We start from the raw sequence: 26,428 nt of genomic DNA, 5'->3' as shown, positions 1-26,428 counted from the left end.
GGCAATCATCATTTCACCATGGAACGGAAGAACGTCTAGGGTTACCCAATGTTTGTGAGATATATCTATTAACTTTCTCAAGTATCATGGATGTAAAAGAGGAAAGTCGGTCAAGGATGAATGCACCATCGTCATACTGTGATTGGAAGGCTTAGTGGTATCCATTCCAATCCGCCTTTTCAATTATCCATCTCCATGGCCTTCTTTTCACCTCACGGTCAACATCGGAACCAATAATAATTGGTCTGTGATCACTACTATGAAAGTCATCACAAACAGACCAATTAAGATGAGGGAGTAAACTCGGTGAGCATACAGAGAGGTCAATGTTAGATACAGTACCAGATGATAAAGACATGAATGTGTGTGATCCATCATTCAGTAGACAAAGATCCAAGTCTTGTCTCAATGTGTTTATCATATTTCCTTGAGTGGAACAGATTGTTCCACTCAATGTACCCAGGAAATATGGTGGGCATTGAAGTCTCCTACTATTAACAATGGGATGGTATTTGGATGAGGAGATTTGAGATTTCTAGAGCACTGAACTCACAGTTTGGTGAGAGATAAAAATTGCAGATATGGAATTTGAAGGGGATACAGACCTTTACTGCAACAGCAGGAATGAGGGTGGCTAGTTGAATCCTTGTAGCTGACACCTTGCTCTTCATGAAAATAGCCACCCCACCACTCTCTCTACTGTCTACTAGACAATTGTATATCTCACAGAAATACCTTCAGAGTGTTATTCAATCTTGTTGTAGAAGATGTGTTTCTTGAAAGCATATGATTAGTGGATCATGTGCATGCGCCAGTACTTTAATATCTTTAATGCGGGACTAAAGACCTCTAACATTCCACTGAATAATGTTCATAAGTATAGATAAATAAATTCAGGAAACTATATAAAAATTAGTTGTACGTCATTCGGTTTTTCTTTTTTGTATTTTTGATTTTAAAGAACTCAGATTCCCTGGGGTCGGGTGGTTCAACCATATCCTCCAGTATATGAGGTGATGGTGGAGGAGATTTAGTAGAATGGGATGCCGCAGATGACATCCCAAAGGGGATGGTTATGTAGGTTCCCTTAACAGGAAGCTTACTGCCAGCTGTGATTATCCCTGCCAGTACCGGTAAAACTTTCATAGGGATCAAAGTGTTGGATTTACTGCAACGAAAGACTTTTTGTTCATCTTGTCACCTCTGAAATAGTAGCTGTTAGTGATGCAACTTGATCAGATAACATCTGAAGAAGTTTTTTTAGCTCATAGGATCCGTATGGCTGATTACTTAAATTTGTAGGAGCTTGTTGTGATGTAGCGGCAGCAAAATATACATTGGGTTTAACCAGGTTCCTTGTGTTAATAGTTTTTTTATATTCTCTGCATGCCGCCGGAAAAGATAGTTTCTGCTCGGTACAGATTCTGAGAATTGCCTTTCTTCCTTAAAAGTTGGGCAATCTCAGGAGCGAGCTGTATGCGAACCACTGCAATTAGCAAATTTTTCATCTTCTTGGCAGTTAGTATCATTGTGGCCTTCCTTAGCACAACTACCACAGATCCCTGTTTTTGAGCAAGATATTGTAGTGTGACCATACCCTGACATTTGAAACATTGTTATGGGTTGGGAATGAAAGGTCGTACTCGAACTGAAAGATAACCAATTTTTATTCTTTCCGGTGGGACTGAAAGGCTGAACGTCAGTATAAGAGAAGGTGTTGGTTCTTCCATTCCGTTTTGCCTTTTCATTATACACTTCATTTCTACAAGGTCTTGAACATGAAGCTCATCAGCTATTTCAGTGACCTCTATATCCATAAGATCTCGACAAAAAATTACCCTGCAACTCGTATTTAGGATTTTGTGGCATTCCGCACTTATTTTTATACTGCCCATATTATGGAGACGTAAGATAGATCGACTCTGCTCATCATTAAATGTTTCAATCAGAATCGATCTGTCACGTAATTATCTGATGTTCTTTAGAGAACCACTTGCACCTTTTATAGCTCTGTTTATTAAGGCAAAACCTTTTGGAGGGAGCCACCTTCCTGACTATTTAGAAGAACAACGAATTTAATATTTTTAGAATTCAAGTCTGATGATTTGCAGTTCTCTTCGGTAGGACTTTTATCCTCGTCAGACACAGCTGACCAAGGCCTCTTCACAAGACTAGGTTTGGTGGTTTTTTCAGATGGACCACCAACCATCATAGTATTTATTATTGGAACTGAAATTTTGGTCCCACAAGTACCGGCGAAAAAACGGACCATACCAGCAGAGCACACACATACTGGAGCTAGAGCTAAATACAACTGGGTTTGCCCTGGTGCCCAGATGATATTGTTGGAGACTCACTGCGTAGAGCCATTCACCCATCGGCATGATAGTTCCCACCTTGGGTTATGGTTGCGTTTCGTAAGATGTCACAACACCACCAAGTGTAAATGTAAGAAATATCAGTGTAGGATGTTACTGTATAGTTATGTAAATGTATATGTTGTAATTTATGTAGTGTTCTTGGTGTAGCATATGTGTATAGTGTAAAGTGTTCAGCAGTTCAGTGTGTAGTGGGAAGAAAAGCTGCAGATGCTAGGCCCATTGGGACCCCAATCCTCAAAGTCTTAAATAATACGACTCCCCCCGTCAGGGTCTATTGTTTATGTATTATGCTTCATGTATTACTATATTTTGTGTATTACTATTCTGTATATCAGTATGTTTCAGTTCATTGATAATAAGTACTTATATTATTTTTTTACATTATATATAGTATATTAAGTATCATTATTATGTATTTTGAGGTATTGTATGATAATGTATTAATTGCATTATCCTTATTGAGGAAGTATTTATTTTTGCTTTATTAATATGATTATTAATTCTTAATGTGTTGTATATTGTATTAGTTGTATTTGTATTTTTACATTGCGCATTGTATATTATGTATCACTATTACTATGTATTTTGATGTATTAATTGCAGTATCCTTACTGAGGAAGTATTTGTCTATTGTGTTATCAGTATGATTGTGTATTAATTCCTAACGTGCCTAATATTATATATATTTACTGTTTTACTGAATATGTATTGTGTACATTATTGTAGTATGAATGTGGTGCTCAACTGTGTGTGGATGACTACTCCCTTCCTGATGAAATGCAACATTAGCTGTTCCAGGAAGGGTGGGCAGCCAGGGGTGGAGGTTTAATTGGTAGTGTACAGGTATACATATGCATGTAACAACACCTTACGGAACCTGTTAGCGACCCTGCCACTGCCTCGGCATCTGTAAAATGGATTCCTTCACCTCTCTAAAAAAAAGTCCTCTGCAGTTGACAAGGCTGCCGGGCTCTTTCTTCTAGCTGTGGTCATGAATTACCATGAACTAAAAGGAGACAGTCATTGGCGAAAGCCTGGGCCGTGAACTCTTCTGGAAATGTCAATCCCAGAAATCTGTCAAAAGCCAGGTTCCACAGCAGGGGATCGAGAACGGAACTCTGCGGGTTTCCCCTGGTTACAAATTTTTTCAAAACTAGGCGTGCATCCTTGAACAGAGCCGTATGATTAGACAAATAGTCTCGTACCATGGCCCGCAGGGCTTTGGAAACATTGTGGCTGTTCCAACTAATAGACAGAACTTCAACACAAGAAAGGTAATGTTGCCTCTGTCAATAAAAATTGCCAAAACATACGAGGTGCGACAATAAAGTAATGAGACTGATTTTTCTTTGCAAGATGTGGCAACCCTGCAGCTTGCATAGGCACATCTTTGACCTTGGTCTATAAGCTGTTTCTAGTCCAAGCGGCACATTGATGCAACTGCTCAGTCGTGAGTTGTGCTGTAATAAGTGAACATGTGTTTGTCTCTCGTCACAGAAATGAAACCGCAAAATATTTTGCAACAGTATGCCACTTATTTTTGCGTTAAATTGGGTGAAAACGAGACGACAACTTATGGTAAGTTTCAGAAAGCTTTTGGAGAGGACGTTATGTCAAGAGCTCAAGTTTTTCGGTGGCATAAAATTTTTAGTGAAGGCAGAACTAATGTTGAAGATGAATACCGCAGTGGACAACCATCAACCTCACACACAGATGTCAACTTGACCAGGGTGTGTGAAATCGTACGATCTGATCGAAGATTATCCGTGAAAATGATTGCAGAAGAACTCAACATCAATCGAGTAACGGTTCGTCTAATATTAACTGAAGATCTTGGTATGAGAAAGATTTGTGCAAAAATGGTCCCCAAAAATCTCACACAACAACAGTGAGAAACACGGAAAAATGTGGCAGCCGATCTGTTAGAGCAAACGGAAATCAATTCAGATTTGTTGAGCCGTATTATCACAACAGGTGATGAAGGTTGATTTTTTCAATACGATCCAGAGACAAAACGCCAAAGTTTGCAATGGTGCTCAAAGGGATCACCCAGACCAAAAAAAGCTAAATGATACTTTTGTGCTTCTTCGATTCCGCGGGAATTGTTCATAAAGAGTGGGCGCCTCCTGGACAAACAGTTAACCAATATTTCTACAAAGAAATTTTAGAAAGACTTCGTAAACGAGTTGTTTGTGTCCGTGCCAACATTGCTGATAATTGGATTCTGAATCACGATAATGCGCCATCCCATACTGCTCTGTCAGTACAGCAATTTTTAACCTCAAAACAAATTTCAGTACTACCACAGCCACCTTATTCACCAGATATCGCTCCGTGCGACTTTTTTCTATTTCCAAGAGTCTATTTGGCGGTCAAGGGACACCATTTTCAAACAACACAAGATGTTCAAAAAGCTGTGACGAGGGTCTTGGAGGATATTACAGAAGATGAGTTCCAGAAATGTTACCATCAATGGCAGAAGCGCTGGAATAAGTGTGTGCAATCAGAGGGGAACTACTTTGAAGGAGACAACACTAAACATGACTAAAATAGTAAGCAATATTTTTTTTCACATAAGTCTCATTACTTTATTGTCGCACCTCGTATTTACAGTCACGCTTTCCACCTCGGCAAGAGCATTTAAGATGCAATCCGCTGTGCATCTTCTGTCCCTTCGATGAAGCCATATTGGCCTTGATTTCAACTGTTCATATCAATGTTTTCCTGGAGCCGTTCCACAACCAGTCTTTTCCGCAACTTACCAATTACTGGCAAGATGCTGATGGGTCAATAACTGCTGATCTCACTAAGATCCTTTTCTGGCTTTAAGGATACCCTCACCGAAGCTACCTTCCAACAGATCAGAAAGCAACCTCAGCTAAGGTACTCTGAGAACAGTCTGCCAAGCGGCTCTGTTGACAGGCAGAAGATGGGGAAAGCAGGAAAACAGGCAGAGAGTATAGTAAGCAGAAAGTAATTCCTCTAGTTATCTATTATATTGTTTTAATTTGTACTCAATATCAGAAAAAAGATTGGTTTATATGAGGACTAGTCCTGTAATACTGTGCCTGAAAAATCTTTTATCTCTTCAGTGTGGTGAGCCGGTTATAAAATTACATTTAGAAAAACTAAAAATCAAAATCATTACTTAACCTCAACTGTGTTTAAGGATTTAGTTTTACACATGTACTTAGATGAAAATACTTCCTAATGTAACAGCTAACAACACAGAAGGGCCAAAAATAAGCCGATGGCTCTTATCACTACTGTTAGGTGAAGTAAATGATCACATCTTGGTAAGAAGAAAAAACTTGCAATTAGTTTACAATTTGTATACTCTCATCAGTCAAAGTAGCCCCCAGCAACCTTTCTCATTCACAACTATATTGAAATATATTATTAAATATAAAAACAGCTTTACCAAGGAACTTGAAACATGTAAAATGCCCCACTTAAGTAAAGTATAGTATAATAATTTGAAGTTTTGTTTAAAATGTAATTTAAGTAAAGTGTATAATCCATTTTAAGAACAAATCAAAATTCTCTCCTTCACAAACCATACCTGATATGAGAGTTTAATTATCATGCGTAATGAGAAACTTAATATTTATAATAAAAACTCTAAGATTTTAGTTGTTGAATTAAATAATTCAAACACAAAATGATGAAAAATAAAATAGTTTCAAATATAAAGTGATGATACATAAAAGAGTTTATAAATAACAGAATCTATCTAATGATATAATTACTAAGAGAAAAATAAAATCTACACCGTTATTTATACAGAAAATCTATCCCATTTAAATAAAAAGAAATTACATTAAAAGTCCATTAACAAATTTAAAATTGATCAGTAACTTGTATTTTTTTACAAAAAATAAATACAAAAAAATTAAATACTCTGTTAATACTAAAAACCTTTAAATACATTTATTTAAAGTTATTAAAAAAAACCAAGACTGAAGATGATCTAAGGATTGAAAGGTGCCCCTTAACAGGTGGTGTAGTTATTAATACTGGTAATAATAAGTATATATACATTTAAACTTACTTTTTAGTTCTCTTAGCACATTAATGCCACCAAGAGAAACAAGGATTATTTTCCATAAAAGAAGTAAAACTTTCTTCATAGGGAAATGAGGTGCAGATCCACTACAAAATCTTGTTACCATTCCAAATAGTTTTACCACTATCAATTCATCTCCAATTGGGTTTGCTAAAAGAAAAACTGAATATTAAAAAGTTAACAAACGTTTATTAAAATAAAGACAAGGATAATCCACTTTTAAGGAATTTAAACAATTTTTTTTTACTTAGAAATTAATATATAATCAAGAAACCAAGATTTCAGGTAAAAATCCATTAACTTTACCTCTTCATTAAAGAAATAGCATAAAAAATATATGAACCTAAAAAAAAAGAAAAAAGTCTTGCATAAGCACAACTTATGCTTAAGCAGTATCCTGATAAGTTAATGGTTTCAGAGCATAACCAATCAGAAGCTGTTGTAAAGACAAATTCAAGAGTTTTTAAAATTTAATAACTATGAATACAAAGATAACGATGCATGCTACGCTAGATAAGATGTTCAATGTTACTCCATATAATTTCCAAATGGGTTCAAAGCCTTAGTAATGACATCCTGATTACTGAAATTTTTAGATGTATGAGAGCAGATGTAGTATTATTTAGCAGTAAATAATTTAAAAAAAACAGCTTTCACACACTGATATAATACAGACATATTTCAGGAATGCATTCAAGTCAAAAAAAAGAATGCATAAGCTTTGTTTTCCAAAAATTTACGCTCCAAAGGTAAGGCCTACATTCTTCTAGATATAAATAATTGAAAAAAATTTGTGATTTTAAAGATAAATTGAAAGAGCTGTATCTGAATCACCAATAGAAAATATACTAGTCTATCTCAGAATTTTATTAGGTTTTCCTCCTTTGTCATCTGATTGAACTTCAATATTGAATCCTAATTAGTTTTCTTGTTTAATTCAATCTATGTTAATAATCATACCACAGAAATCAGTGTATTATTCTTTAATCATGGCCCTGGCAGAATATAGGAAGCATATTCATAAAGTAAGGGCTGTCGACTTATATTTAAATATTAGAAGATCTGAACACAGTTTCACGCATGCAGGGCCATCTATTGGCTATTTAAAAAGCCACTACAGTTGTTACTTTGATTCAGTAGTTGTTTGCCTGTTGGTGAATGCAGATTGCTATGTCCACAATAATCATTTCTCAGCCAGTTGTGAAGTGTGTGATGTGATTTGATTTTTATGTGCAAAAGGATTTTCAGCTGCTGAAATTCATCAGTTGTGCCTAGTGTATGAACTTACAGTAATGAGTGAAGGAAAGGTTAGACAATGGTGTTGAGACTTTAAAAATGGCTGCACAAATGTGCATGAGGAAGAGCGGAGTGGTGGCAGGCCAGTATCCAGATTGATGAAATCGCTGAACAAGTGAACCAAAAACTGGGATGTAATCGGCAATTGACAATTAGTGCTCTGGCTGATGAATCTCTGCATGTTGGATGCACCTCTACCTACACAACTATCACAGAAAGGCTTGGATAACAAAAATTGTGTGCAAGGTAGGTACTGAAAATGCTCACTGAACAACACAAAGAGCAAAGAATGTGCAGTAGATGAGCATTTTTAGACCACTATTGATATGATTTGTTTTTTCACATTGTTACGAGTGATGAGACATGGATATCCTACACCAACGCAGAATTGAAACTACACCGTCAATGCAGTGGCGCCATTCAAATTCCCCAAAACTGAAAAAGTTTAAGCAATCTCTGTACTCAAGTTGAAAAATGTTGGCTACCGTTTTTTGGGACAAAAAAGTCGTCATTTTGGTGAATTCCGTGGAACGTGGATCAACAATTACAGCTGATGTGTACTGTGAAACGCTCACCAAACTGAAACGTGCAATCAAAAATCGATGATGCGGGAAACTATCGTACGGCATAATCCTCCTTCATGACAATGTGTTTCCTCACACCACTGCCTTAACCAAGAAGATTCAAGATCTTTGTATCTTTGTTGGGAACATTTTGACCACCCTCCATATAGTCCTGACCTTGCACCTAGGGACTACTTCCTCTTCTTCCATTTAAAAAATTGGCTTGGTGGACAACAGTTTGAAAATGACAACAAACTCAAGACTGTCATTGTAAATTGATTCAATACCCAGGCAGCGAACTTCTATGAAGAGGGGTTAAAGAAACTGGTGCAGCATTACAAAAAGTGCTTAGAGCTGAATGGCGATTATGTGAAAAAGTGAAGTAGATATGTAGTAAACTAAAACTGTAAGTAAAAACCTTTTCTCATGAGTTAATTTTTTTACTGACTTAACGACCCTTACTTTATGAATATGCTTCATAAATAAATAAAGTACACTACATTACACCTAAGTGCAACCTTTTTCACAGTCTACAATCTCACATACTAATTTATTTTATAATTATTATTATAAAAGAATATTTAGACAGAATCTTACAAGGTTCTATCTGGATATTCCCATTAGTTTAGTGGGTACAGGTCTGAGTACTCGTATACATCCATTCTGAGGATGCCAGGACCTGTGAGCCTGACATAATATATAGGTGTATGTACGTACTTGTACTTATAGGAACCTGTACATAGAGGAGGCATATCTGTGAACCAATTTAGGGACTTATGTTTCTTGTCTGGTGCCCATACAATAACCTAATGACCGAAGTGCATATTGGGTAAAGACAAGCCTGCTAATCTCTTTTAAAATCAATGTAATCCAATTTCATCACAAATGGAGCCAGAAAAAATAACTGAATCAATCCCTGTGGTATCTATTCAAAAAAGAAAAAGTGAAGGATAAAGAAATGAGGAGGACAGTGAAAAAGGATGATCAACCAGACAAGACTTGTCAGTGGGCATTGAGGAAAATTTCAAATCAGAAATAAACTCACATATATCATTTCTGAAGGTCTCACATATAGTTTTCCAGTGTTCAGTATCATCGTCTTGTACGTTACGCATCACTTCAACAACAATATAGATAACGCTGAGAATTACTCTAAGATCGGGTGAATCTGCTAAACTAACAGCCAATTTTCGCATTGCAGTTGAAGCAGTTGAACTATTACTGAAACATAAAATTGTTTTAGTACAAAAAAAACTACACTGAAGGTACAAAAATTTCTCAAGCTTTTTTCTCAAGTTCTTTCTTCTTAAACATAAAAAATGTTTAGAGGAAAATTATTCTTACGACTTTTAATAGAGCATATGCAAAAACAATGAGTATTAATGCCTAGTGGAATAAAAAAAACAATTTTTTATTATAACATAAAAACTTCAATAAAAACCGTCTATTTGTGCTGATCACTGCATAAAAAAAATAAATAATTTTTACATCATGTACATCTAATGAGTGACATGCTGTTTTAAAGTGATGTTTATCTTTAAACTTTTAAAACCAACACAGGTTAATCAGTCATTCATTTAAACTATTTTGATCTTATTTACACTATCAGTTTACAATTACTTCCCTCCCAAAATCATTTAACTCAGTTCAGAAATACTAGTATCATTTCTAACTAAAACAGCATGAAGATCACATTCAAACCATTAAAAAAGTTTTAATTGATATCTAAGATAAGATTACATTTTAAATAATGATCTTTAGAATGTGTTTTCAGAGTATTCTTGTTTACCAATGTATTTCAATAACTGTTTACAAAAGCTGTTTTATTTGTAAAACAATAATGAATAAAAAAAAAATACATCACCTGTATTGAAAAGTGAGTTTAGTATATTAGAAACCTTTTAATAGAATTCCTTTTTCATTTTTAAAATTACTATAACTTCCTGATTAATTTGAGATTTTAGAACCAAAAATATACTTAAAAAGAAAGTTCAACATATACTCTAGAACCAAAATTAAAATGTTATAATTATTTTAGACCAGTTTATTTAAAATACAAACTAAAACATAAATTAATATTTTATTAAAAAGGAATATAAAAGAGCATGAATATTTACTATACATTTTTAAAGTATCGTATTAGTATTATTATTTTTCACTAGAAAAATGATTTTCTTCATTTGTTTCACTATATGGTTCTCCAATTTCTAACCAGTGTGAACTATTCTGCACAACAGATTTTGAATGAAAACTTTTTTTAAATGTCTACATTTTTCCACTGTTTTTATTTTTGGAAAACTTACAACTTTTACTTTAAATGAAGTGTATTTTACAAAAATTATCATTAAAAGACTAGAAAACACAACGGCAAAAAAAATGATTCTAGAGAAACAAGTAAAAATATAAGTATTAATTTACAAAACTGGATTCTAAAGACCGATCTGCTACAGATGAATGTATATCAATGAATATAACCTCGAAGAAGGTTCTTGGTAATGCAGTTTGGAACATACCAATCATTAAAAAGCCAGTCCACTCTTATATGCTAACAGGAATGTACACACATTGTGTCTGCAGAAGTGGATTGAGCTTGCTACTGCTGATGCGATAGCCCTGAACTAAGTTATAAGTAGATTTATCAACAGAAATTCTTGCTATAATTTGAACTTGATTTACTTGCAAGACCTCTCTTCAGTAAGTTATGTTTATTCCCCAGCCGTTTCTGTTATACATTATTTATTTAAATGGATATTTAGACAAATGAAAGACACAAATTCAACTTAAGAATAAAAATGCAAACCAAAATTTTACACAAAACTGAATACATAAAGCATAATAATTTATGAAAGGCTGTTGTAAATGAAAATATATAAATTAGACAAGCAAATATTTTTTAATGATTTATCGAAGTAATACTCACTCGATTTCAATGTTCAAAAGTTCAACAAATGCATGAAATACTCCCAATTCATATATCAATAAAACATTTTCTTTAGTGCAGGCCTGCTGCTCCTTATCCGACTGCATTTCAGCCCAACATCCCTGAATAAAATGGAATTGTTTAATATCAGAAGTATAAATGAAAAGATTGTTATTAGATATTCATCAAGAGAGTAAAACTGAAATACCCTTTTCACACCGTTAAAATCACGCTGTAACAAATTAATTAGTCGCATCATACTATTTTTAAACATTGTATAACAAACAATTGTACTATAGTATACAAATAGTTTGTATACATGCTATTTGTATAACATCGTCCATGTTACACAAACAATAAATAGCACTGAAAAATATTCTATGCTAAAACTAATAGAGTAAAGTGACAATTCCTTACCCAGTAAAAAAATTAATGGCTATAGAATTCAGGGCCTCTTGCACTCCCCTGGATCCCATAAAATAACAAAAATTTTAATTCAGCCAAGTTCAAAATATTTTTTTATAAAACTTGTTATATTTTCAAGAAGAAGTAAGAAACACTGTTTTTAAACAATTTCCTGGTATTCTCCACATTCTAGTCCCCCCCCCCCCCCCAGCATCTTTTAATTAATAACAACTGATATTGTATTGATATTTAAAATTTCTTTTTCAAAACATATAATAATTTAAAGATTACATAAATAATGATCAACAATGTTGAAAACAAATCACATAATATAATATTTACTTTGGTTAAAATGTTTTTATGAAATCGAGTGCTATGGTAATCAGCCGATAATAAATGCTAACAGTGTTCAGTGAAACTGCACTCAGCATTGTTTAACTTCAGTTACTTGTGGAAGACGGTTTACTAAGCACAGTTTTTGCCAATGGCATTTATTATTACTTCCTACCCTTCCAATTTTCAGTTTATTATTTATTTAAGCAACACCTGTGACAAATTTTATAATTTTTAGGTTTACTTTTTATACCTCTTTTCTTATTTCATACGACATAGAATACTCTTCACTTTCCTTCTAACTAAAGTAATAACTTTGTATGTCGTTTGCTCTCACTCAAAAATATTATCCCCTTAATCTAAAAAAAAAAATATTATCGATGCGCAATCACTGAAGTATAAAATACATTGGAATACAAATACATAAAACTGTAAAGCGGTTGTTTTTAAGATAAACCCTAATTTTTTTTTTTTTTTGGCTGCGATTTCATTATACTAAATGTCAATAGCATAGAAGGAGACTGCACAAGGTGTTGTTTTACTTTAGTAATATAATGCAGTCCACTTATACTAGCCGTAGCGTTGGTCATCTAGTTCTCTTACTTCACAGCCTTCAATTTTCCATGATTTTATCTTTACAGACATTCCAGTTGTGATAAGAGACCGAAAAAAGATTGTAAAAGATCAGTTAAACATTATCCAGAATCGATTGTTATTGTTATTCACTGCTAACCATCATGAATAAGATTATAAATTTAAAAACTAATTAAGATTTTAAATAGAGTAAATTTCTAATTATCTAAACCCGGCTTAACTGAAACCCAGGTATCCAAAATTACTGTAAATATTTTTTTAAGTTTTTGACATCAAAGAAGATGATTTTAAATGATATAATTTTCAAGACAAGGATTTACAAGAAAATTCATAAATGCAATTCTTACTAATATCTCTTACACGTAAAAAATAACAACTGCTTAGTATGTACGGTATCAAGGTCCAAGTCATAAGTATTTTTAATATACTGTGATGCAGGTTAAGAATACAAGCAAATGTTTATACTCCTTTTTCTGATAACAGGGGAATCATTTCTTCATTGACAGCATATGCCTCCCCGATCCACAAAAAATCATCTTATTAATTTTTAATACACAACAGTTTTGTTTGTTTCCGGTTATTTAAATGAATGTACAATACATTTCAACAACCATATAAACAAATACTATGCTGTATTTGTATCTTTCTTGGTTGAGTTTGTTTTACTGAAGTGGGAGTACTGTTTCACAACTACTTTATTTTCTAAATCTGAATATATCGACACTATATTTAATAATAAATTGTGCAAACATAAATGTGTTGTTTAAACAAAATGGTGAGATTTTGGGCAACACTGATATGGATTCTGGTATCAGCATTTCAATAGTTTCAGGTAGTACTATGACCCTATGAAACCATCTAAATGTGAAAAATTTAACAAGCTGCTTCTTTCTCTCTCTTTTTTGTGCAACACAGAGAAAAGAACTACCATTATATGGTATTCTTATTTAGGAAAAAGTAAACTTTTTGCTGATGAATATAACCATCTCATATCCTATTCTAGGTGATTAGATAGGTGGAAAACCAGATATGGAATACAGTACCGATATATGTGTGTGGGGAAATGTTTCTGGCCAAGGAAGATGCAATGTTTACTGCAAAAATAAATGGGGCTTGATTTTAAAATAGTTTCTAAGAAAACAATTTTGCAATGAAAATTGAAAAATATTTTAGGTAATACAATAAGCATTAGCACGTAATAATGCTTTGGGTATATTTTGTTTTCCATTAACAAAATAGGTAAATACAAAGATTGTTAAGCATTCAAAAATGTTCTATTGTATTAAGCAAATCAAGTAAGCATGAGGATGTCATTTATTTTAAGGTTCTACAAAAAGTTAGTATTTGGAATTAAAGTCTTTTGCTGGTAATGAATTGTCTAGAAAAGGTATTTCATTTATTTATAATGCAACAGCACTAAATTTTTTAGAATTAATTCCACAACGACTAGCAACCAATGGACTAAAACATTTTTCCAGTTTTAAATTATATTATCATGGACTCTCTCAACCATAATTATCCTAATTTCAGGTTTTGTTAGTTTGATGAACAAACTGTATACTGTGATAAATATTTGCACTCTGATGTATTACTAATTAAATAATGGCACGGCAGCTACAAGACAACATAGAAACAAAATTCCCCCCCAAAAAACTACACAATATTCAGAATATGGATACTTACCCTTATTTTTAAAGCATATCACATCTTTAAATGTACAATTAATAAACTGTTTTCTTGAAAAAAGGACTTTATTAATGGGTTTATCTTTTATTGTTTAAAACTTAGTAAGTCTGCATTATTTTAAAGTTGATCTGACCCCCATTATTTTGGATAACTGGGACATTGTACATACCACTTGAGTGAACAGCCTAACCTAAAAAATCTGATGGAGGAAACAAATTCAATTTACAATGTAATTAAAATATACACATGTTCAAAAAATTCAAAATAAAGATCGGGAAGTAAAAGCTTACATAAATCACAAAAATATAGGTAATTAAATCTTTTGTTATAAGATCAGACATTATAAATTAATAGCTAATAAAGCGAGTAATATAAGATGGTAATGATACAATCAAATCTGTATAATAAGAAAAAAATAAAATAGTTCAATAGCTTATTATCTTCAGCCTGAGACTGATACAAAATTAATGCCTTGGCTGTTATATTTAGGAGTGGCATGATTGAATTTGCATGATAAATTAGTTCTGTGTATAATGTAAAGGAGTATGTATATTCTAATAGTGTGCTTGTATATACTCTAAAGATACTATTTAATAATGTAATCATCTAAATTAAAAATAAAAACAAAACTTTTGAACATTATGATTAACTTACATTCAGTTTGCTAAACTTAAATTATGCTTATCTTAGTAAGCAGAAATTTTTGTTTAAAATCAAGAACAGGATCAACAGTTAACTGCCAGCTTCTTTTTATTTTAGGTATTTCTCAAGCTATCAGCTCTCTAACAAACCCAACACTATAATTTTCCTTTTATGCCATGAACGTAATTTATTTCTCAGTTTAAAATAGTTAATGATTATATGAGCAAAATGTTATATTATTTACTCAATTTACTGGTCTGGCAGTATGTCCTAAATAAAGAATCTGTACTTTGTTGTTTTTATACACTGAAAATACATTCATTTAAAAATAGTGTTTACTTTTAGAGAATTTATGTGTGCTTAATACATTCATTATTTAAAACCACAAAATACAAACACCTTGTATTAGTTTTATAAAAAAGAATTATTTGAAAACTAACTTAAATCAATTAAAAGAAAAGTGCATGCAGCTGCACGTGTGCGCACACACCAGTTTACATTCAGAGATAAGAAAATAATTTTATTTTAAATATTACTTAAGACTTGAACAGGCGACCTATCCTACTGCATTACACTCTTAGCAACATCAGGAACCTGTAGTCTTTCAACTAATATAAAACCAAATGTATAAGTATCAGATTTGAAATATTAAAAAATGAATATTCATAAAAGAGGAAGATAATGTGTGTCAATAAAACTGAAATAACAGATTCAAATAAATGTGGTGTAAGAACAAAGTAACTTAGAAAAAGTGTAAGAAATAAACAGCAAGCTGGCAACCTAATAGGTATTTCAATGACAAACCATTCATTAGGCACTGTAAGACTGCTGGTGTTTCAAAGATGCCAAGCTTAGATCACTAGCAACCTAAATAGTAGCAAATGAGTTAAGTTAATAATAATAATAATAATAATGCAAAAGTATTAATGATACCTGAGCCAAATATAAAAAACACCGTACTGCTCTCATTCTTAAAAGCTTATTTGATACCTCAAGCTGATCCAACAGTTTAGCAACAATAGATTTCTTCTGAGATAATGACTGCTTCTGCCAACAAGGTTTTACATTATACATTTCCATCTGGTCTTCAAATGCCTGAAATATTTTACACTCTTTAAAACAATACTACTTCTAAACAATGCTTCAATAATTAAAACTTGTTTTTTAGTTATGGTAAATAGATAAAACAGTCCATTTGGAATAAAAAAAAAAAATATTTTAAATACTTTTTAGTTTATTAATGAAGAAAAGATTCTTCATTAATAAACTAAAATCTTTGCACTTTGTAAGTATTTAATCATTCTAAACCTTGCTACACTGTAGATCTAACTAAAATTAATAAAATGAGAAAATTGGATTCTACTAAATAACATGATGAGTTACGTAATATTAAATGTCTTACATCAGTTACATGACTTTTGTTTAAACAATGTCTCACATAAACACACTGTTTACATTGTTAATTGTTTCAAAAATATATCTTTTGGTTATTTGAAAGGTAATTAGTTTAAAGATAACAAGAAAACAACTTTACATCTACCATAATATGTAAAACGATCAGCAGTATATAAAATAAAACAGTTCCTTCTCAAAACCACTTCCCATTTGGGCTACTTTATTAAGTTCAGTCCAAAAATAATGAAAAGGACTAAGTGTAACACATAGAAAAAACTAACAACAAATGATTGTTGTTAGTTTTTTCTAGCACTGAAAAGAGAAAATACCTCTTTTATTTGGTGTAATAAATTCCACCCTTTGGGCCTACCTAATAATGATAAAGTTAGATGTTGAAAATTCTCTGATAAGGTAAAAAGAAAGGTAACCAATTATCTTTAAGGGAATTTTACAAAGTGGAATGTAAAATTTTAATGAGATATTATTTCACACATATAAACTTTCAAACAATACTATACTAATAAATATCAAGAATAAAGGGAAACCTTAGTGTTTATTAAAATAAACAAAGGATACAGATTTGAGTAAATAAGTATACCTTAATCTACACGTATAATAATTCATCTTGTTCATGAAAAATTTGGATAATGTACACATGTTTAATCTAGCACCATTAAAAATATTTATTCAGACCACTTTGTTAAATCTTGTGATAAAAATTACTTCCTGTCTATAAAAAAATATTACTTTTAAACCATATACGGATAGATCAAAAAACCATATTTAGTAAACAAATAATATTAAAAGATTACTCATTATAAATACAAACATTCATAAAATAATACCACACATGAACCACTAAAACTGAAGTTATAAAGTAAGATTTTATCATTCATCTGACTTCAGCACAATAACACTTTTGTAGGTGCAATCATCAGCCATTTAAAATATAAATAAAGATATAGTCTGTTTTATAAATAAAATATACTGTCAGATAATTAGCTGTCCCTGACCATTTTAATCAGAACATTGAAGGTTGCATTCAAATACTCCTTTATACGGTTACTATTAAAAATACAAAAAACAGGATGATCCAATAATTAATTACATAATAGAAACATATTACATTAAAATAAACAACAAAGAATAAAAATTAAAATATACAAAATGGTTTTAACATAGTAAACAATTTAAAACATATTACTCTATCTCAAAAATTACAAAGTGGTAAGTTTTCATCTTTAGAATGTATATATTTGAGCATACCTACAGTTAAAAATGATAAAATAATTGAAAAAAGCATAAAATAGAAATAATGATGACCTAATTTTTATAGAAAAAAGGGTAACTGTTTAAAATGTATTCCACCAAAATTGTTTAAAAAAAACCACTTACAACCTCCTAATTGAATATCAGTAGGTTTTCCATCATATGCTACTATGTTTGATAATTATTAAATCTTCCATATCATTATAATTATTTGAAAAAAAAAATATTTGTGGTATTAATCATACATACAATATAGTGTTTTGGAAACACTAAACCCACGAATAATATCGATCATTGAACTAATGTACTTCCAATCGCCCTTGGTCATGGTAAGTACATCCAATATAATTAACAGAACCATAGATCAAGATAATAAACAAAAACTGTACAATGACTTAATGCATATAACACAGATTTCTAGAGAAAATGTATACTTTTACTCATCTGATATAGATATATTTATTAATAACAATTAAATAAAAATAAAAACAATCTTAATAATAAAACAACACAACTATTGATACTTGCAAATTAGTTAAACAGAGATATAAATTTATATGCTACTAGTACATCAACAAAATTCCAGAAAACATATTTATCATACGAACTTATTCACTTTAACAAAAAAACCTCAATGTTTTATAATCTATTGATATGAAAAAGAAAAACTTTAAATGAAAAATATAAAATTAAATGTTACCTTAAAATTAAATTTAAATAATACAAACAGATACTTTAAAACCAGACAACCACACCCAAAGAACATTTCAAGGCTTTTAAAAATGGTGGTACAGGTATTTCCAATGCAGCACAACATTTACTGAAAAATAAACATACAATCACAAGCTATGAAAATAATTTAAAATAACCAAGTTGTCTAGTGTACTGTAATTTCTATAAAAAAAAAAATTTTTTAGCACACTTAATGTACATTTACAAATTTATATGAAAAGGTTTTCAAATCAATGTATTTACTATCAATTATAACATTACACCAGGTAATGCATTACCCATAGATTTATAATAACCTTGCTACTTTGGTGTTCATAGGTAATTTTTGTTAATAAATAAATAAATGAGCTACAACAATTTGCTTAACATTGATAAACATGAGTCATGCAAAAGGTTTTGAGTTGTTAAACAGTAAAGCACCTTGAGGTTAAGCTGGAATTCAGGTTGTTCTGTATATCCATATAGTTCAGCAATTTCATTAGTATACGTGTCTGCATCATCATAAACAAATTCAAGGTCTGTGCAGTCCGGACCACCCTAAAAAAACAAACATTCTTAACTAAAAATATAAGTAAAATTAAACAATATACAATACACAGTAGATATCAAACAGGCAAGTATTCATATAGTATAATTATATTCATAAGTTTTCATAAAAAAAAATTCTCTATAAATTATTTTCCTTTAATTTAAGGAGACCAGATAATCACAGTTAAAGCCATGGGTAATAATAGAAATACTCATGACTCTAAATGAATCTGTCTCTAAGCACTTATAAAACATCAATTTCATCCTTTTAAGAAATTTCTAAAAATTAGTATTTTATATTTTTCACTGACAATCAAGCATGATGCTTTTATATATCTTGTTTATGGATACTGTCTATTCAATGATGTAAAAAATTTCTGTCAGAACTTTGGAAACAGGATAGAAGGTCCTAAGTTATATTTGGAATACAAACATAAAAACAAGTGTGCTCATAATAGTAATGAACCAAGGTTCATTACTATTATGAGCACACAGCATTTCAGTTTGTTTTTGAGGAAGTTATCAGAAGAGGTATGGGTACACTATGTGTATTTTCATTTGCTACTGGGACATCTGTATACTGGTTATTTATATTGAAACATACTGATTTTTAACCAGATTTTAGAATAAATTTTATTTGTTTTACAAGGATTTTGTCTACATATATATTCATCAATAGGAGTATTATGATAAATAGCAAATGAAAACAGGAATGCTGGATTTTAGCTAAGGGCTTCAGGGAGTGGGGGTTATTTTTTCAAACTTCAATTATTTAAAAATTCTTATGTAGTGGTCTATGAAAAGAAGAAATCAATTAATGATGTGCGGAAAATTTGTTAAATAAATATTTTTGTTTTGAATTTTATCTTTAACTTTAGTTTGGTATTAAATCACTTACGAGTTTTGTAACGCTTTTTAAGATCCGTATAACGATACACAACATATTATGTACCGTACTACATACAAAACATTTTTAAAACAAAAAAAACATGAAAACTGAAAAATAAGCAATGAAATATTAAAAGAGAAAATTTAAAATTAGTTTTAAACCCAATTCTATTGTTTCAAGGAATAGCAATAAATTAAAAGTTAGTATATCTAAACTCACATATAACCTAAATTCTTACATCAGAATCTTGTCTCTGGCGACCGAGGTCTTTGAATCTTGGCAAACCTCTTTTTCCATTCCCGTTTGGATCCATATTAAATAAATTGATCATTACTATGATTTAAATGCAACAGGCATTATTCCCTTACGATAACACACATTTCATCCACTCAACAAACACGTACCACACTCGGCCATTGCATTATTCACCACAGCCCCCACGACCATTACCGAAACTACTTTTACTCCAGTTTAACATTAACTGGCAACAGACTTATTTAATAGGCGAAATTGAGCGACGTTGTCAGACCTTGCATTTAAACAAAAATGTTTCCTTTCACACCTTTCTTTCTGATTTTAATTTGTGGTACTTCAGTGTCTCTTCAATGAACTAGAAAATGTATGCATTCATAAACTCCGACCTACATTGAAACCGAATCCAACAATGAAAAATATCTTTTAGGAAGATAGTGTTACGCATATATTATAGAATTCGTTGTTTACATTGTCAATTAGCTTAACCCATGTACTATTTTCACTTGAAATTTTATTTGCAATTCAACGGGAATGAAACAATGTAGTCACGAATGCTAGAGTACCATGCATGCTGTCTTTTTAAACGATCTTCACCATAAATATTTCGATTTATGAATTCCAAGGGTAATGAATTATACTCAAATTTTAATCATTTTCTCTTACAACTTTTCTATTTCTTAGGATTGCTATCTGCAAGGAGAATTCCGAAAACTAGGCTATTTGAATAATTAACCTTCATCCTACACTCAATTTAACAAAATTTGTAATAGACTAACTTATACTGATAACAGTAAGATCAGTTATTGGAACGCGTATTATTATTAATGGTTTATTTTGATTTTATTCATAAACTTTCATTATCAGTCATTAAACATTTTTAATAACTCTGGGTCTTGTATACTTAATTAAAAAATAAGGCTAAAAAAAATCAAGAACATCTTTATAAAATGTCACATTTCTTCTAATCTTTTTTATAAATTCTTCCTGTAAATGTAGACTAATATAAAAGTTTTTTTTAATACTAAAATTTATACTAGAACATTTCGAATTCCGACGGAAATTTCTCGTTCAATTTTGTTAAATACGTGACCGCTGTTTACTCTAAAAAAAACTGACGTAAAGGTTCTGTTCGGTCGATTTAAACATTAAATAAATAACAACGAATACTATTCAGAAGGCTCGTCACAATTTCCACATTTCAAAATGGCAGACGTACTAGAAGGAAACATAGCATTGCGAGTTTATCGTTGGCGTGTGTTTCAATGAAGTAGTGATTCGAAGAAATGTTCTATTATGTTATCTTGTGTCTTTCTGAAGTCGGGCTACTTTGCAAGTGATTCAGAAGGTTTGTGTTTAAAGCGAAAAGAAGTTTTTGCATTTTCAGGGGTATACATTTTTAGAAACGGGATCGCTTATATTCAGCGATTAGTTATGGACTTTAACTCATTTTTTCTTTCAGTTTATTTTGGTTTAGTTGAAATTCAGGAGGGCAATCGTTAACGAATTATGGTGTTAAATTAGAGAGTGCTGTGTGAATAGATATGTACAGTTTCGCGCCGTGTGTTTTTTGTAACCTTCCCCTTGAACTTAAAATAAATGACAAATTATTTGGTGAAAAGTGTCTGAATTGACGGTAAGTTTTATGTTATTGTTGTTATATTTCGTTTAATTATACAATCATTTTATTTATCTGCCCTTAGAAAATCGTAATTTTGTTTAGAATATCAGTCGTAAACATTGTTTGTGAACATTTAAGGCAATAACTTATCTTAAAAGCGTTTTCCTGGACGAGATACTTAATTTCATGAGATATCTCTAAATTTCTGGTGATAATGCATTAATTACACTATCCAGAGTTTGTTATTTTCTATTGATTTGTGTGTTTATTTTTTAATTGTCTTATTGTCTGGGTATTGTTTATCTGTCTAAAGCATGATATACACTTACAGTGGCCATTATCAGCTGTTACTCTAAGTCTAGGCAATTCTGAGTAGATTATGTTTAGAGTTGCAATGAAGAGAACTAATTCCTTTTTTTTAACTGTTCAGTTCAAAAAAATAGTTGGAATTGATAAAAAATACAGCAGTTTGGGTACATCCACTGCAAACAAATAAATATTTTTTGTTCAAGAATATTATACTGATATTTTACATAAGGTACATGTTTAAGACTGTTATCACATTTTTTGGTAAAATGCAAAAATTCTCTAGCTTTTGTTGATATTTTTGTCTGACAATCAGTGGTGGAATTTCATAGAATTTAAAGACAAACTGAATCAGGTAAATATTTTAATGTAATTTTTTTAAGATTCTTTTCTTAAATGCTTTCAATACTTGTGATCATTGTCAGTGACTAGTGCTGCTGTTTTCCACTCTGGCTTCAGCTAATGTTATTGCAGGTTAGATTTGTATTAAATCTGGTTATTTAGTATATCTATGATGTCAAGGTTATCTTTACTCATTGCTATTACTTTTTATATCTTAACTTCATATCACAATGCATGGAACAATAAAATATACTGTAATTCAATGATAAAGAAATGGAACAAACAATTTACTGGTGAACTAATCATCACAAATCAACTTATTTCGAAGTCGAGAGTTCTAAGGTTCAAATTATAGTAAAGGCAGTTACTTTTATATGGATTTGATTACTAGATCATGGATATCAGTGTTCTTTGGTGATTGGGTTTTAATTAACCACACATTTTAGGAACTGTTGACCTGAGACTGTACAGGTCTACACTCCATTTACATTCACATATATCTTCCTCATTCATCCTTTGAAGTAATACCTTATTGTGGTTCCGGAGGCTAAGCAAAAAAAGAGAGACAATTTAAATGTTAAATTTAATCGTAAAAAATATTTATATGACTGGCAGTAACATCAGCTAATTATGAATGGAAAGAAAAACAACACCAGCTTTAATAAGTAAACACTAAAGTGTTTTCTTTAAGTAACATAGTAAAATAAATTGGCTTGGTTTGTCATTAAAAGTTTATAGTTTACAGTGGTATTATGTTTAGGTATCATTTATTTGATTTGGTTTGATTATTAGGTATTAATCATTGGTATGTATTGGTATATTGAATATGAGTATATTAGTGTAAATGATTAAAAATAAATAAATGATTACAACATTTTTGACCATGTAGAAAACATTATGTTAATTGAGACACTTTGTTTATTAGGATACTTTTACTCTATATGTTGGTAATAAATGTTGACAAATGCCTATCACTCTGGTTTTTTGTCAGCATCTTACATAATGTGGTGTTGTTATGTTCTTCATTTTACTTGTTTTATCAAAATAATTAACTTTAGGTTATATGTACATTTATAAAACCATAGAAAGTATAGATTATTTTTTCTAAAATCTGTGGAATATTAGTGTTAGATTTCTTTAGTTTTGTGGGTGAGCATTATAGATGTTTAATTTTGTAACTGATCTGTTATCCAATTGTTTTAGACAACTTTCCTCTCTGCCTGGTTGCAAAAAACTGCCACAAAATGTTGGTAGGCTATAACATAAATTTATAATGAGTAAATTATCTAGCTTAAATGCTGCACATAGTTAAAACTAGTAGTAGAATGTTATAATGTAACAGTTTTTAAGTAGTTAATAATTCTTTATATTTATTTGATCTTTTTATTTAATTGTTTAATATTTGTTGTTTTTTTTTGTATTTTTCCTGACGGTTTTATAATTTACTAATAGCAAGTCGGTTTAATTAAACATTTTATAATTTAGGCTAATGATTAAAAGATTACAAGTACAATTTGGATATTATCTTGCATTACTGTTTCCTAAATAATTATTTTATAATTGATAATCAAATTTATTTCTTTGCTAAAAGTAACATTAAACTTTGAACTCATAAATTTAATAAAGTACTGTTAAGTATGGGACATGCATAAGGTGTTTGGAGTTCCTCATGGATCTATGGTGCCAATTGTTTTTTTATTTAAAACTTTAAATTGGCTACTAATTTACACAAATTTGATCTACCTTGCTGTAGTAATTAAAATTACTTACTGAATATATGAAATGATATTCCCCCTCTCTTTACCCTCCCTTTTCTTTCATTTTTTCCATTTTTGTTTTGATTGGTTGTTTTTGTAGTCACTTTTCCTACTACAAATTATTTATAGGTTAGCTTTATAACATAACAGATTTGTTATATTTTGAAAAAGAGGAAAAAATACAAATAATACATAAAAAAAGGTGATTTATAATTTATTTACGTATTATCTTTCTTTTTTTAATAACAAAGGTGTTTAGTTTGTTAATATGTTAAAGGTATGCATTAATCTGTCATTTTCTTTTATGTAAATAAATTATTAATCTTTATGAAATTATAGTATGTAGTGAGATTTTATCATTTATGCTGGTTGTCAGATTTTTTTCAATAAATTTGGTTTTTATGTAATGGAAATAATGCTTCAAATAGGTATTCTGTTTTATTGTGTGGAACATACATAATAATTCATGTATCAAATGATTTTCTATAAACACTTAGGCCTATTGCTTTGAGCAACCTTTATATTTATGAATTTTATACTTTTGCTTTATAATTTACACCCTCAGTTTCTTTTTGTTACCTTTTTACCTTCATTTAATTATGCTTTTCAAATTGTCAGCATCCTGCATGATGAAAAGTAATAATTGTTCATTAACTTTTTTTTTTTGAATCTGTTGTTTTTATGTGAGGTAGATGATATTTAATTTTTATTAAAATAGCAATTAGATTAAAGAATTAATAATTCTCAGTAATTTATAATAATTTGCCTAATGTGTCAGCCATACAGATCATAGGAAAACAGAAATATGTTTGCTTATAATTGCATTATCGCATATGTTTGTTTTTTTATGAATGTCACTTAGTGGGCAAATGAATTTCTGATTCTTAGTCATTAAAGTAATAAGAGTAGTAAGAAAAAGTAGAACAGATCTTAAATGAGTTGGAAGTTATTTTTAAGGTTTTGTTAATAAGTTATTTTAATGCTCATCAATCAGCATAACAATAAATGATTAAACTGTTTTTAAAAAAACAAAATTAAAATATTTTAATATTCTCCATCTACATCATTTAAAAAGAAATCATACATAAAGGATGCAAAACAGCTATTGACCAAATAAAGGGTGAACCTCTGCCATATAAATCTATATTTGGGTTGTTCCATGTCAAGTGGGCCAGGGGTCCACAGTCAACCATCTCCAAACTTCATCAAATTTTACGTGGACATTTGCTGTGGTCTTAAATGCCATTTTACCAAATTGTAGCTCTGTATCTGCTATTGCTGATTTTCTGTGACCTCTTGAAAAAAGGGTACTTACTGGTAGTTCGCGCATATATGAAAAAGATTCTAACTTTGACTTATAGTTTTAAAGGCAATAATATAAAGTTATAGGTTTGACTTTTACTAATTTCAGTTAAAATTTTATGCTGAATTCAAATATGTTATTCACAAATTTCTTTTAGCTCCTGCTTTTGAGATATAGCAGCTAAAATTCAACTAAAAAGTTGTTACAACATTTTGTAAGTCAAAGTTTGAGCTTATATAATACCTTACCTAGTAGTTTAATCGAAACAAGACTTTGTAACCTGAAAAGGCATAATTGTGTGTAACATCCTAAAGTGTCAAAGGAACTAGAGGCTTATGTTAGGAGTCAAATTTGGTTAAAAAATCTTTAACTCGATTTTTGACATATGTTTGAAAGCTTATATTTCAGGTATCCCTTCTTACATTTTGTTAGTTTTATAATAGTTTGAAACAGCAACTTTTAAACTATAAAATCCACGCAGGTTGTTTTTTGACCTGTAGTTTATAAGTGGCAGAAAGAACCGTTTAAAGATAACGCATCTTTCACACAGGGAGCAAGTTTTCCATCACTTTTATGGATTAAATGAATACTCTCTAGTAGAAAGTAATTTTTTATTAAGTAATATCATCCATTTTGCTGCCTGTTAATATAAATTTGTTAACTGTATTAGCTATACCTTGCCTCTTATTGAATTCAGAGGAGACAGTTTCAACTAATTATATCTGTTACAGCAAGTACTGTTTTTTTAATTTATTACACATGCACAAAAATACTGAAATCATAAACAAAATGAAATATAGTCATATTAGTAATAACAAAATGCAATAAAGTTGCTTCAAAATAGAATAAAAATATTTAAAGTTGTCAGAAACATTTTAGCACAATACATTTAATTCAACTTCAGCTTAAATTGTTTCTCAATCACAGACTGGATGTATTCTGGATACGTATATTGTTGTCCTGATGATGTCATTGATGGTCCTTCAAGAGTATCAAAAATTTGCTGTTCTGTAATCCAGTAAGAGTCCTTTTTATGGGGATCAGTGATAAGAATGAGCTGCACCATGAGGGTGCGTAAAACCAATGAGGGCATCATATTCTTCAAATGATATATCACATATATTTCCAATCGACCAAGTATTGTCATA

At 30.8% G+C, this 26,428-nt stretch overlaps 2 protein-coding genes across 4 annotated transcripts in view; one reads left to right on the top strand and one right to left on the bottom strand.

Moving 5' to 3' along the window:
* Nucleotides 1-20,370, bottom strand: part of Strip (striatin interacting protein) — a 62,772-nt gene extending 42,402 nt beyond the window's left edge. Inside the window, exons 1-6 of the mRNA XM_075362293.1 lie at nt 19,938-20,370; nt 18,703-18,819; nt 15,820-15,981; nt 11,227-11,348; nt 9,352-9,527; nt 6,433-6,597 (exon numbers count right to left, since the gene is read on the bottom strand). Coding sequence (XP_075218408.1) covers nt 6,433-6,597; nt 9,352-9,527; nt 11,227-11,348; nt 15,820-15,981; nt 18,703-18,819; nt 19,938-20,030 — 835 coding nt within the window. The 5' untranslated portion in view covers nt 20,031-20,370. The remainder of the gene's footprint in view (nt 1-6,432; nt 6,598-9,351; nt 9,528-11,226; nt 11,349-15,819; nt 15,982-18,702; nt 18,820-19,937) is intronic.
* Nucleotides 20,371-21,160: 790 nt separating this feature from the next.
* The window catches only part of lgs (BCL9 domain-containing protein legless), a 50,399-nt gene continuing 45,131 nt past the window's right edge, over nt 21,161-26,428 (top strand). For 2 of the 3 annotated variants that reach the window (XM_075362289.1, XM_075362290.1), the window contains exon 1: nt 21,161-21,587. The gene's annotated coding sequence lies outside the window, so the exon portion shown is untranslated. The remainder of the gene's footprint in view (nt 21,588-26,428) is intronic. The other variant, XM_075362292.1, reaches the window with a different exon arrangement.

The sequence above is a fragment of the Lycorma delicatula genome, chromosome 4 (genome assembly GCF_047948215.1).
Source record: "Lycorma delicatula isolate Av1 chromosome 4, ASM4794821v1, whole genome shotgun sequence".
In the NCBI taxonomy this organism is placed as follows: domain Eukaryota; kingdom Metazoa; phylum Arthropoda; class Insecta; order Hemiptera; family Fulgoridae; genus Lycorma; species Lycorma delicatula.
This window is presented reverse-complemented; position numbering and strand designations above follow the sequence as displayed.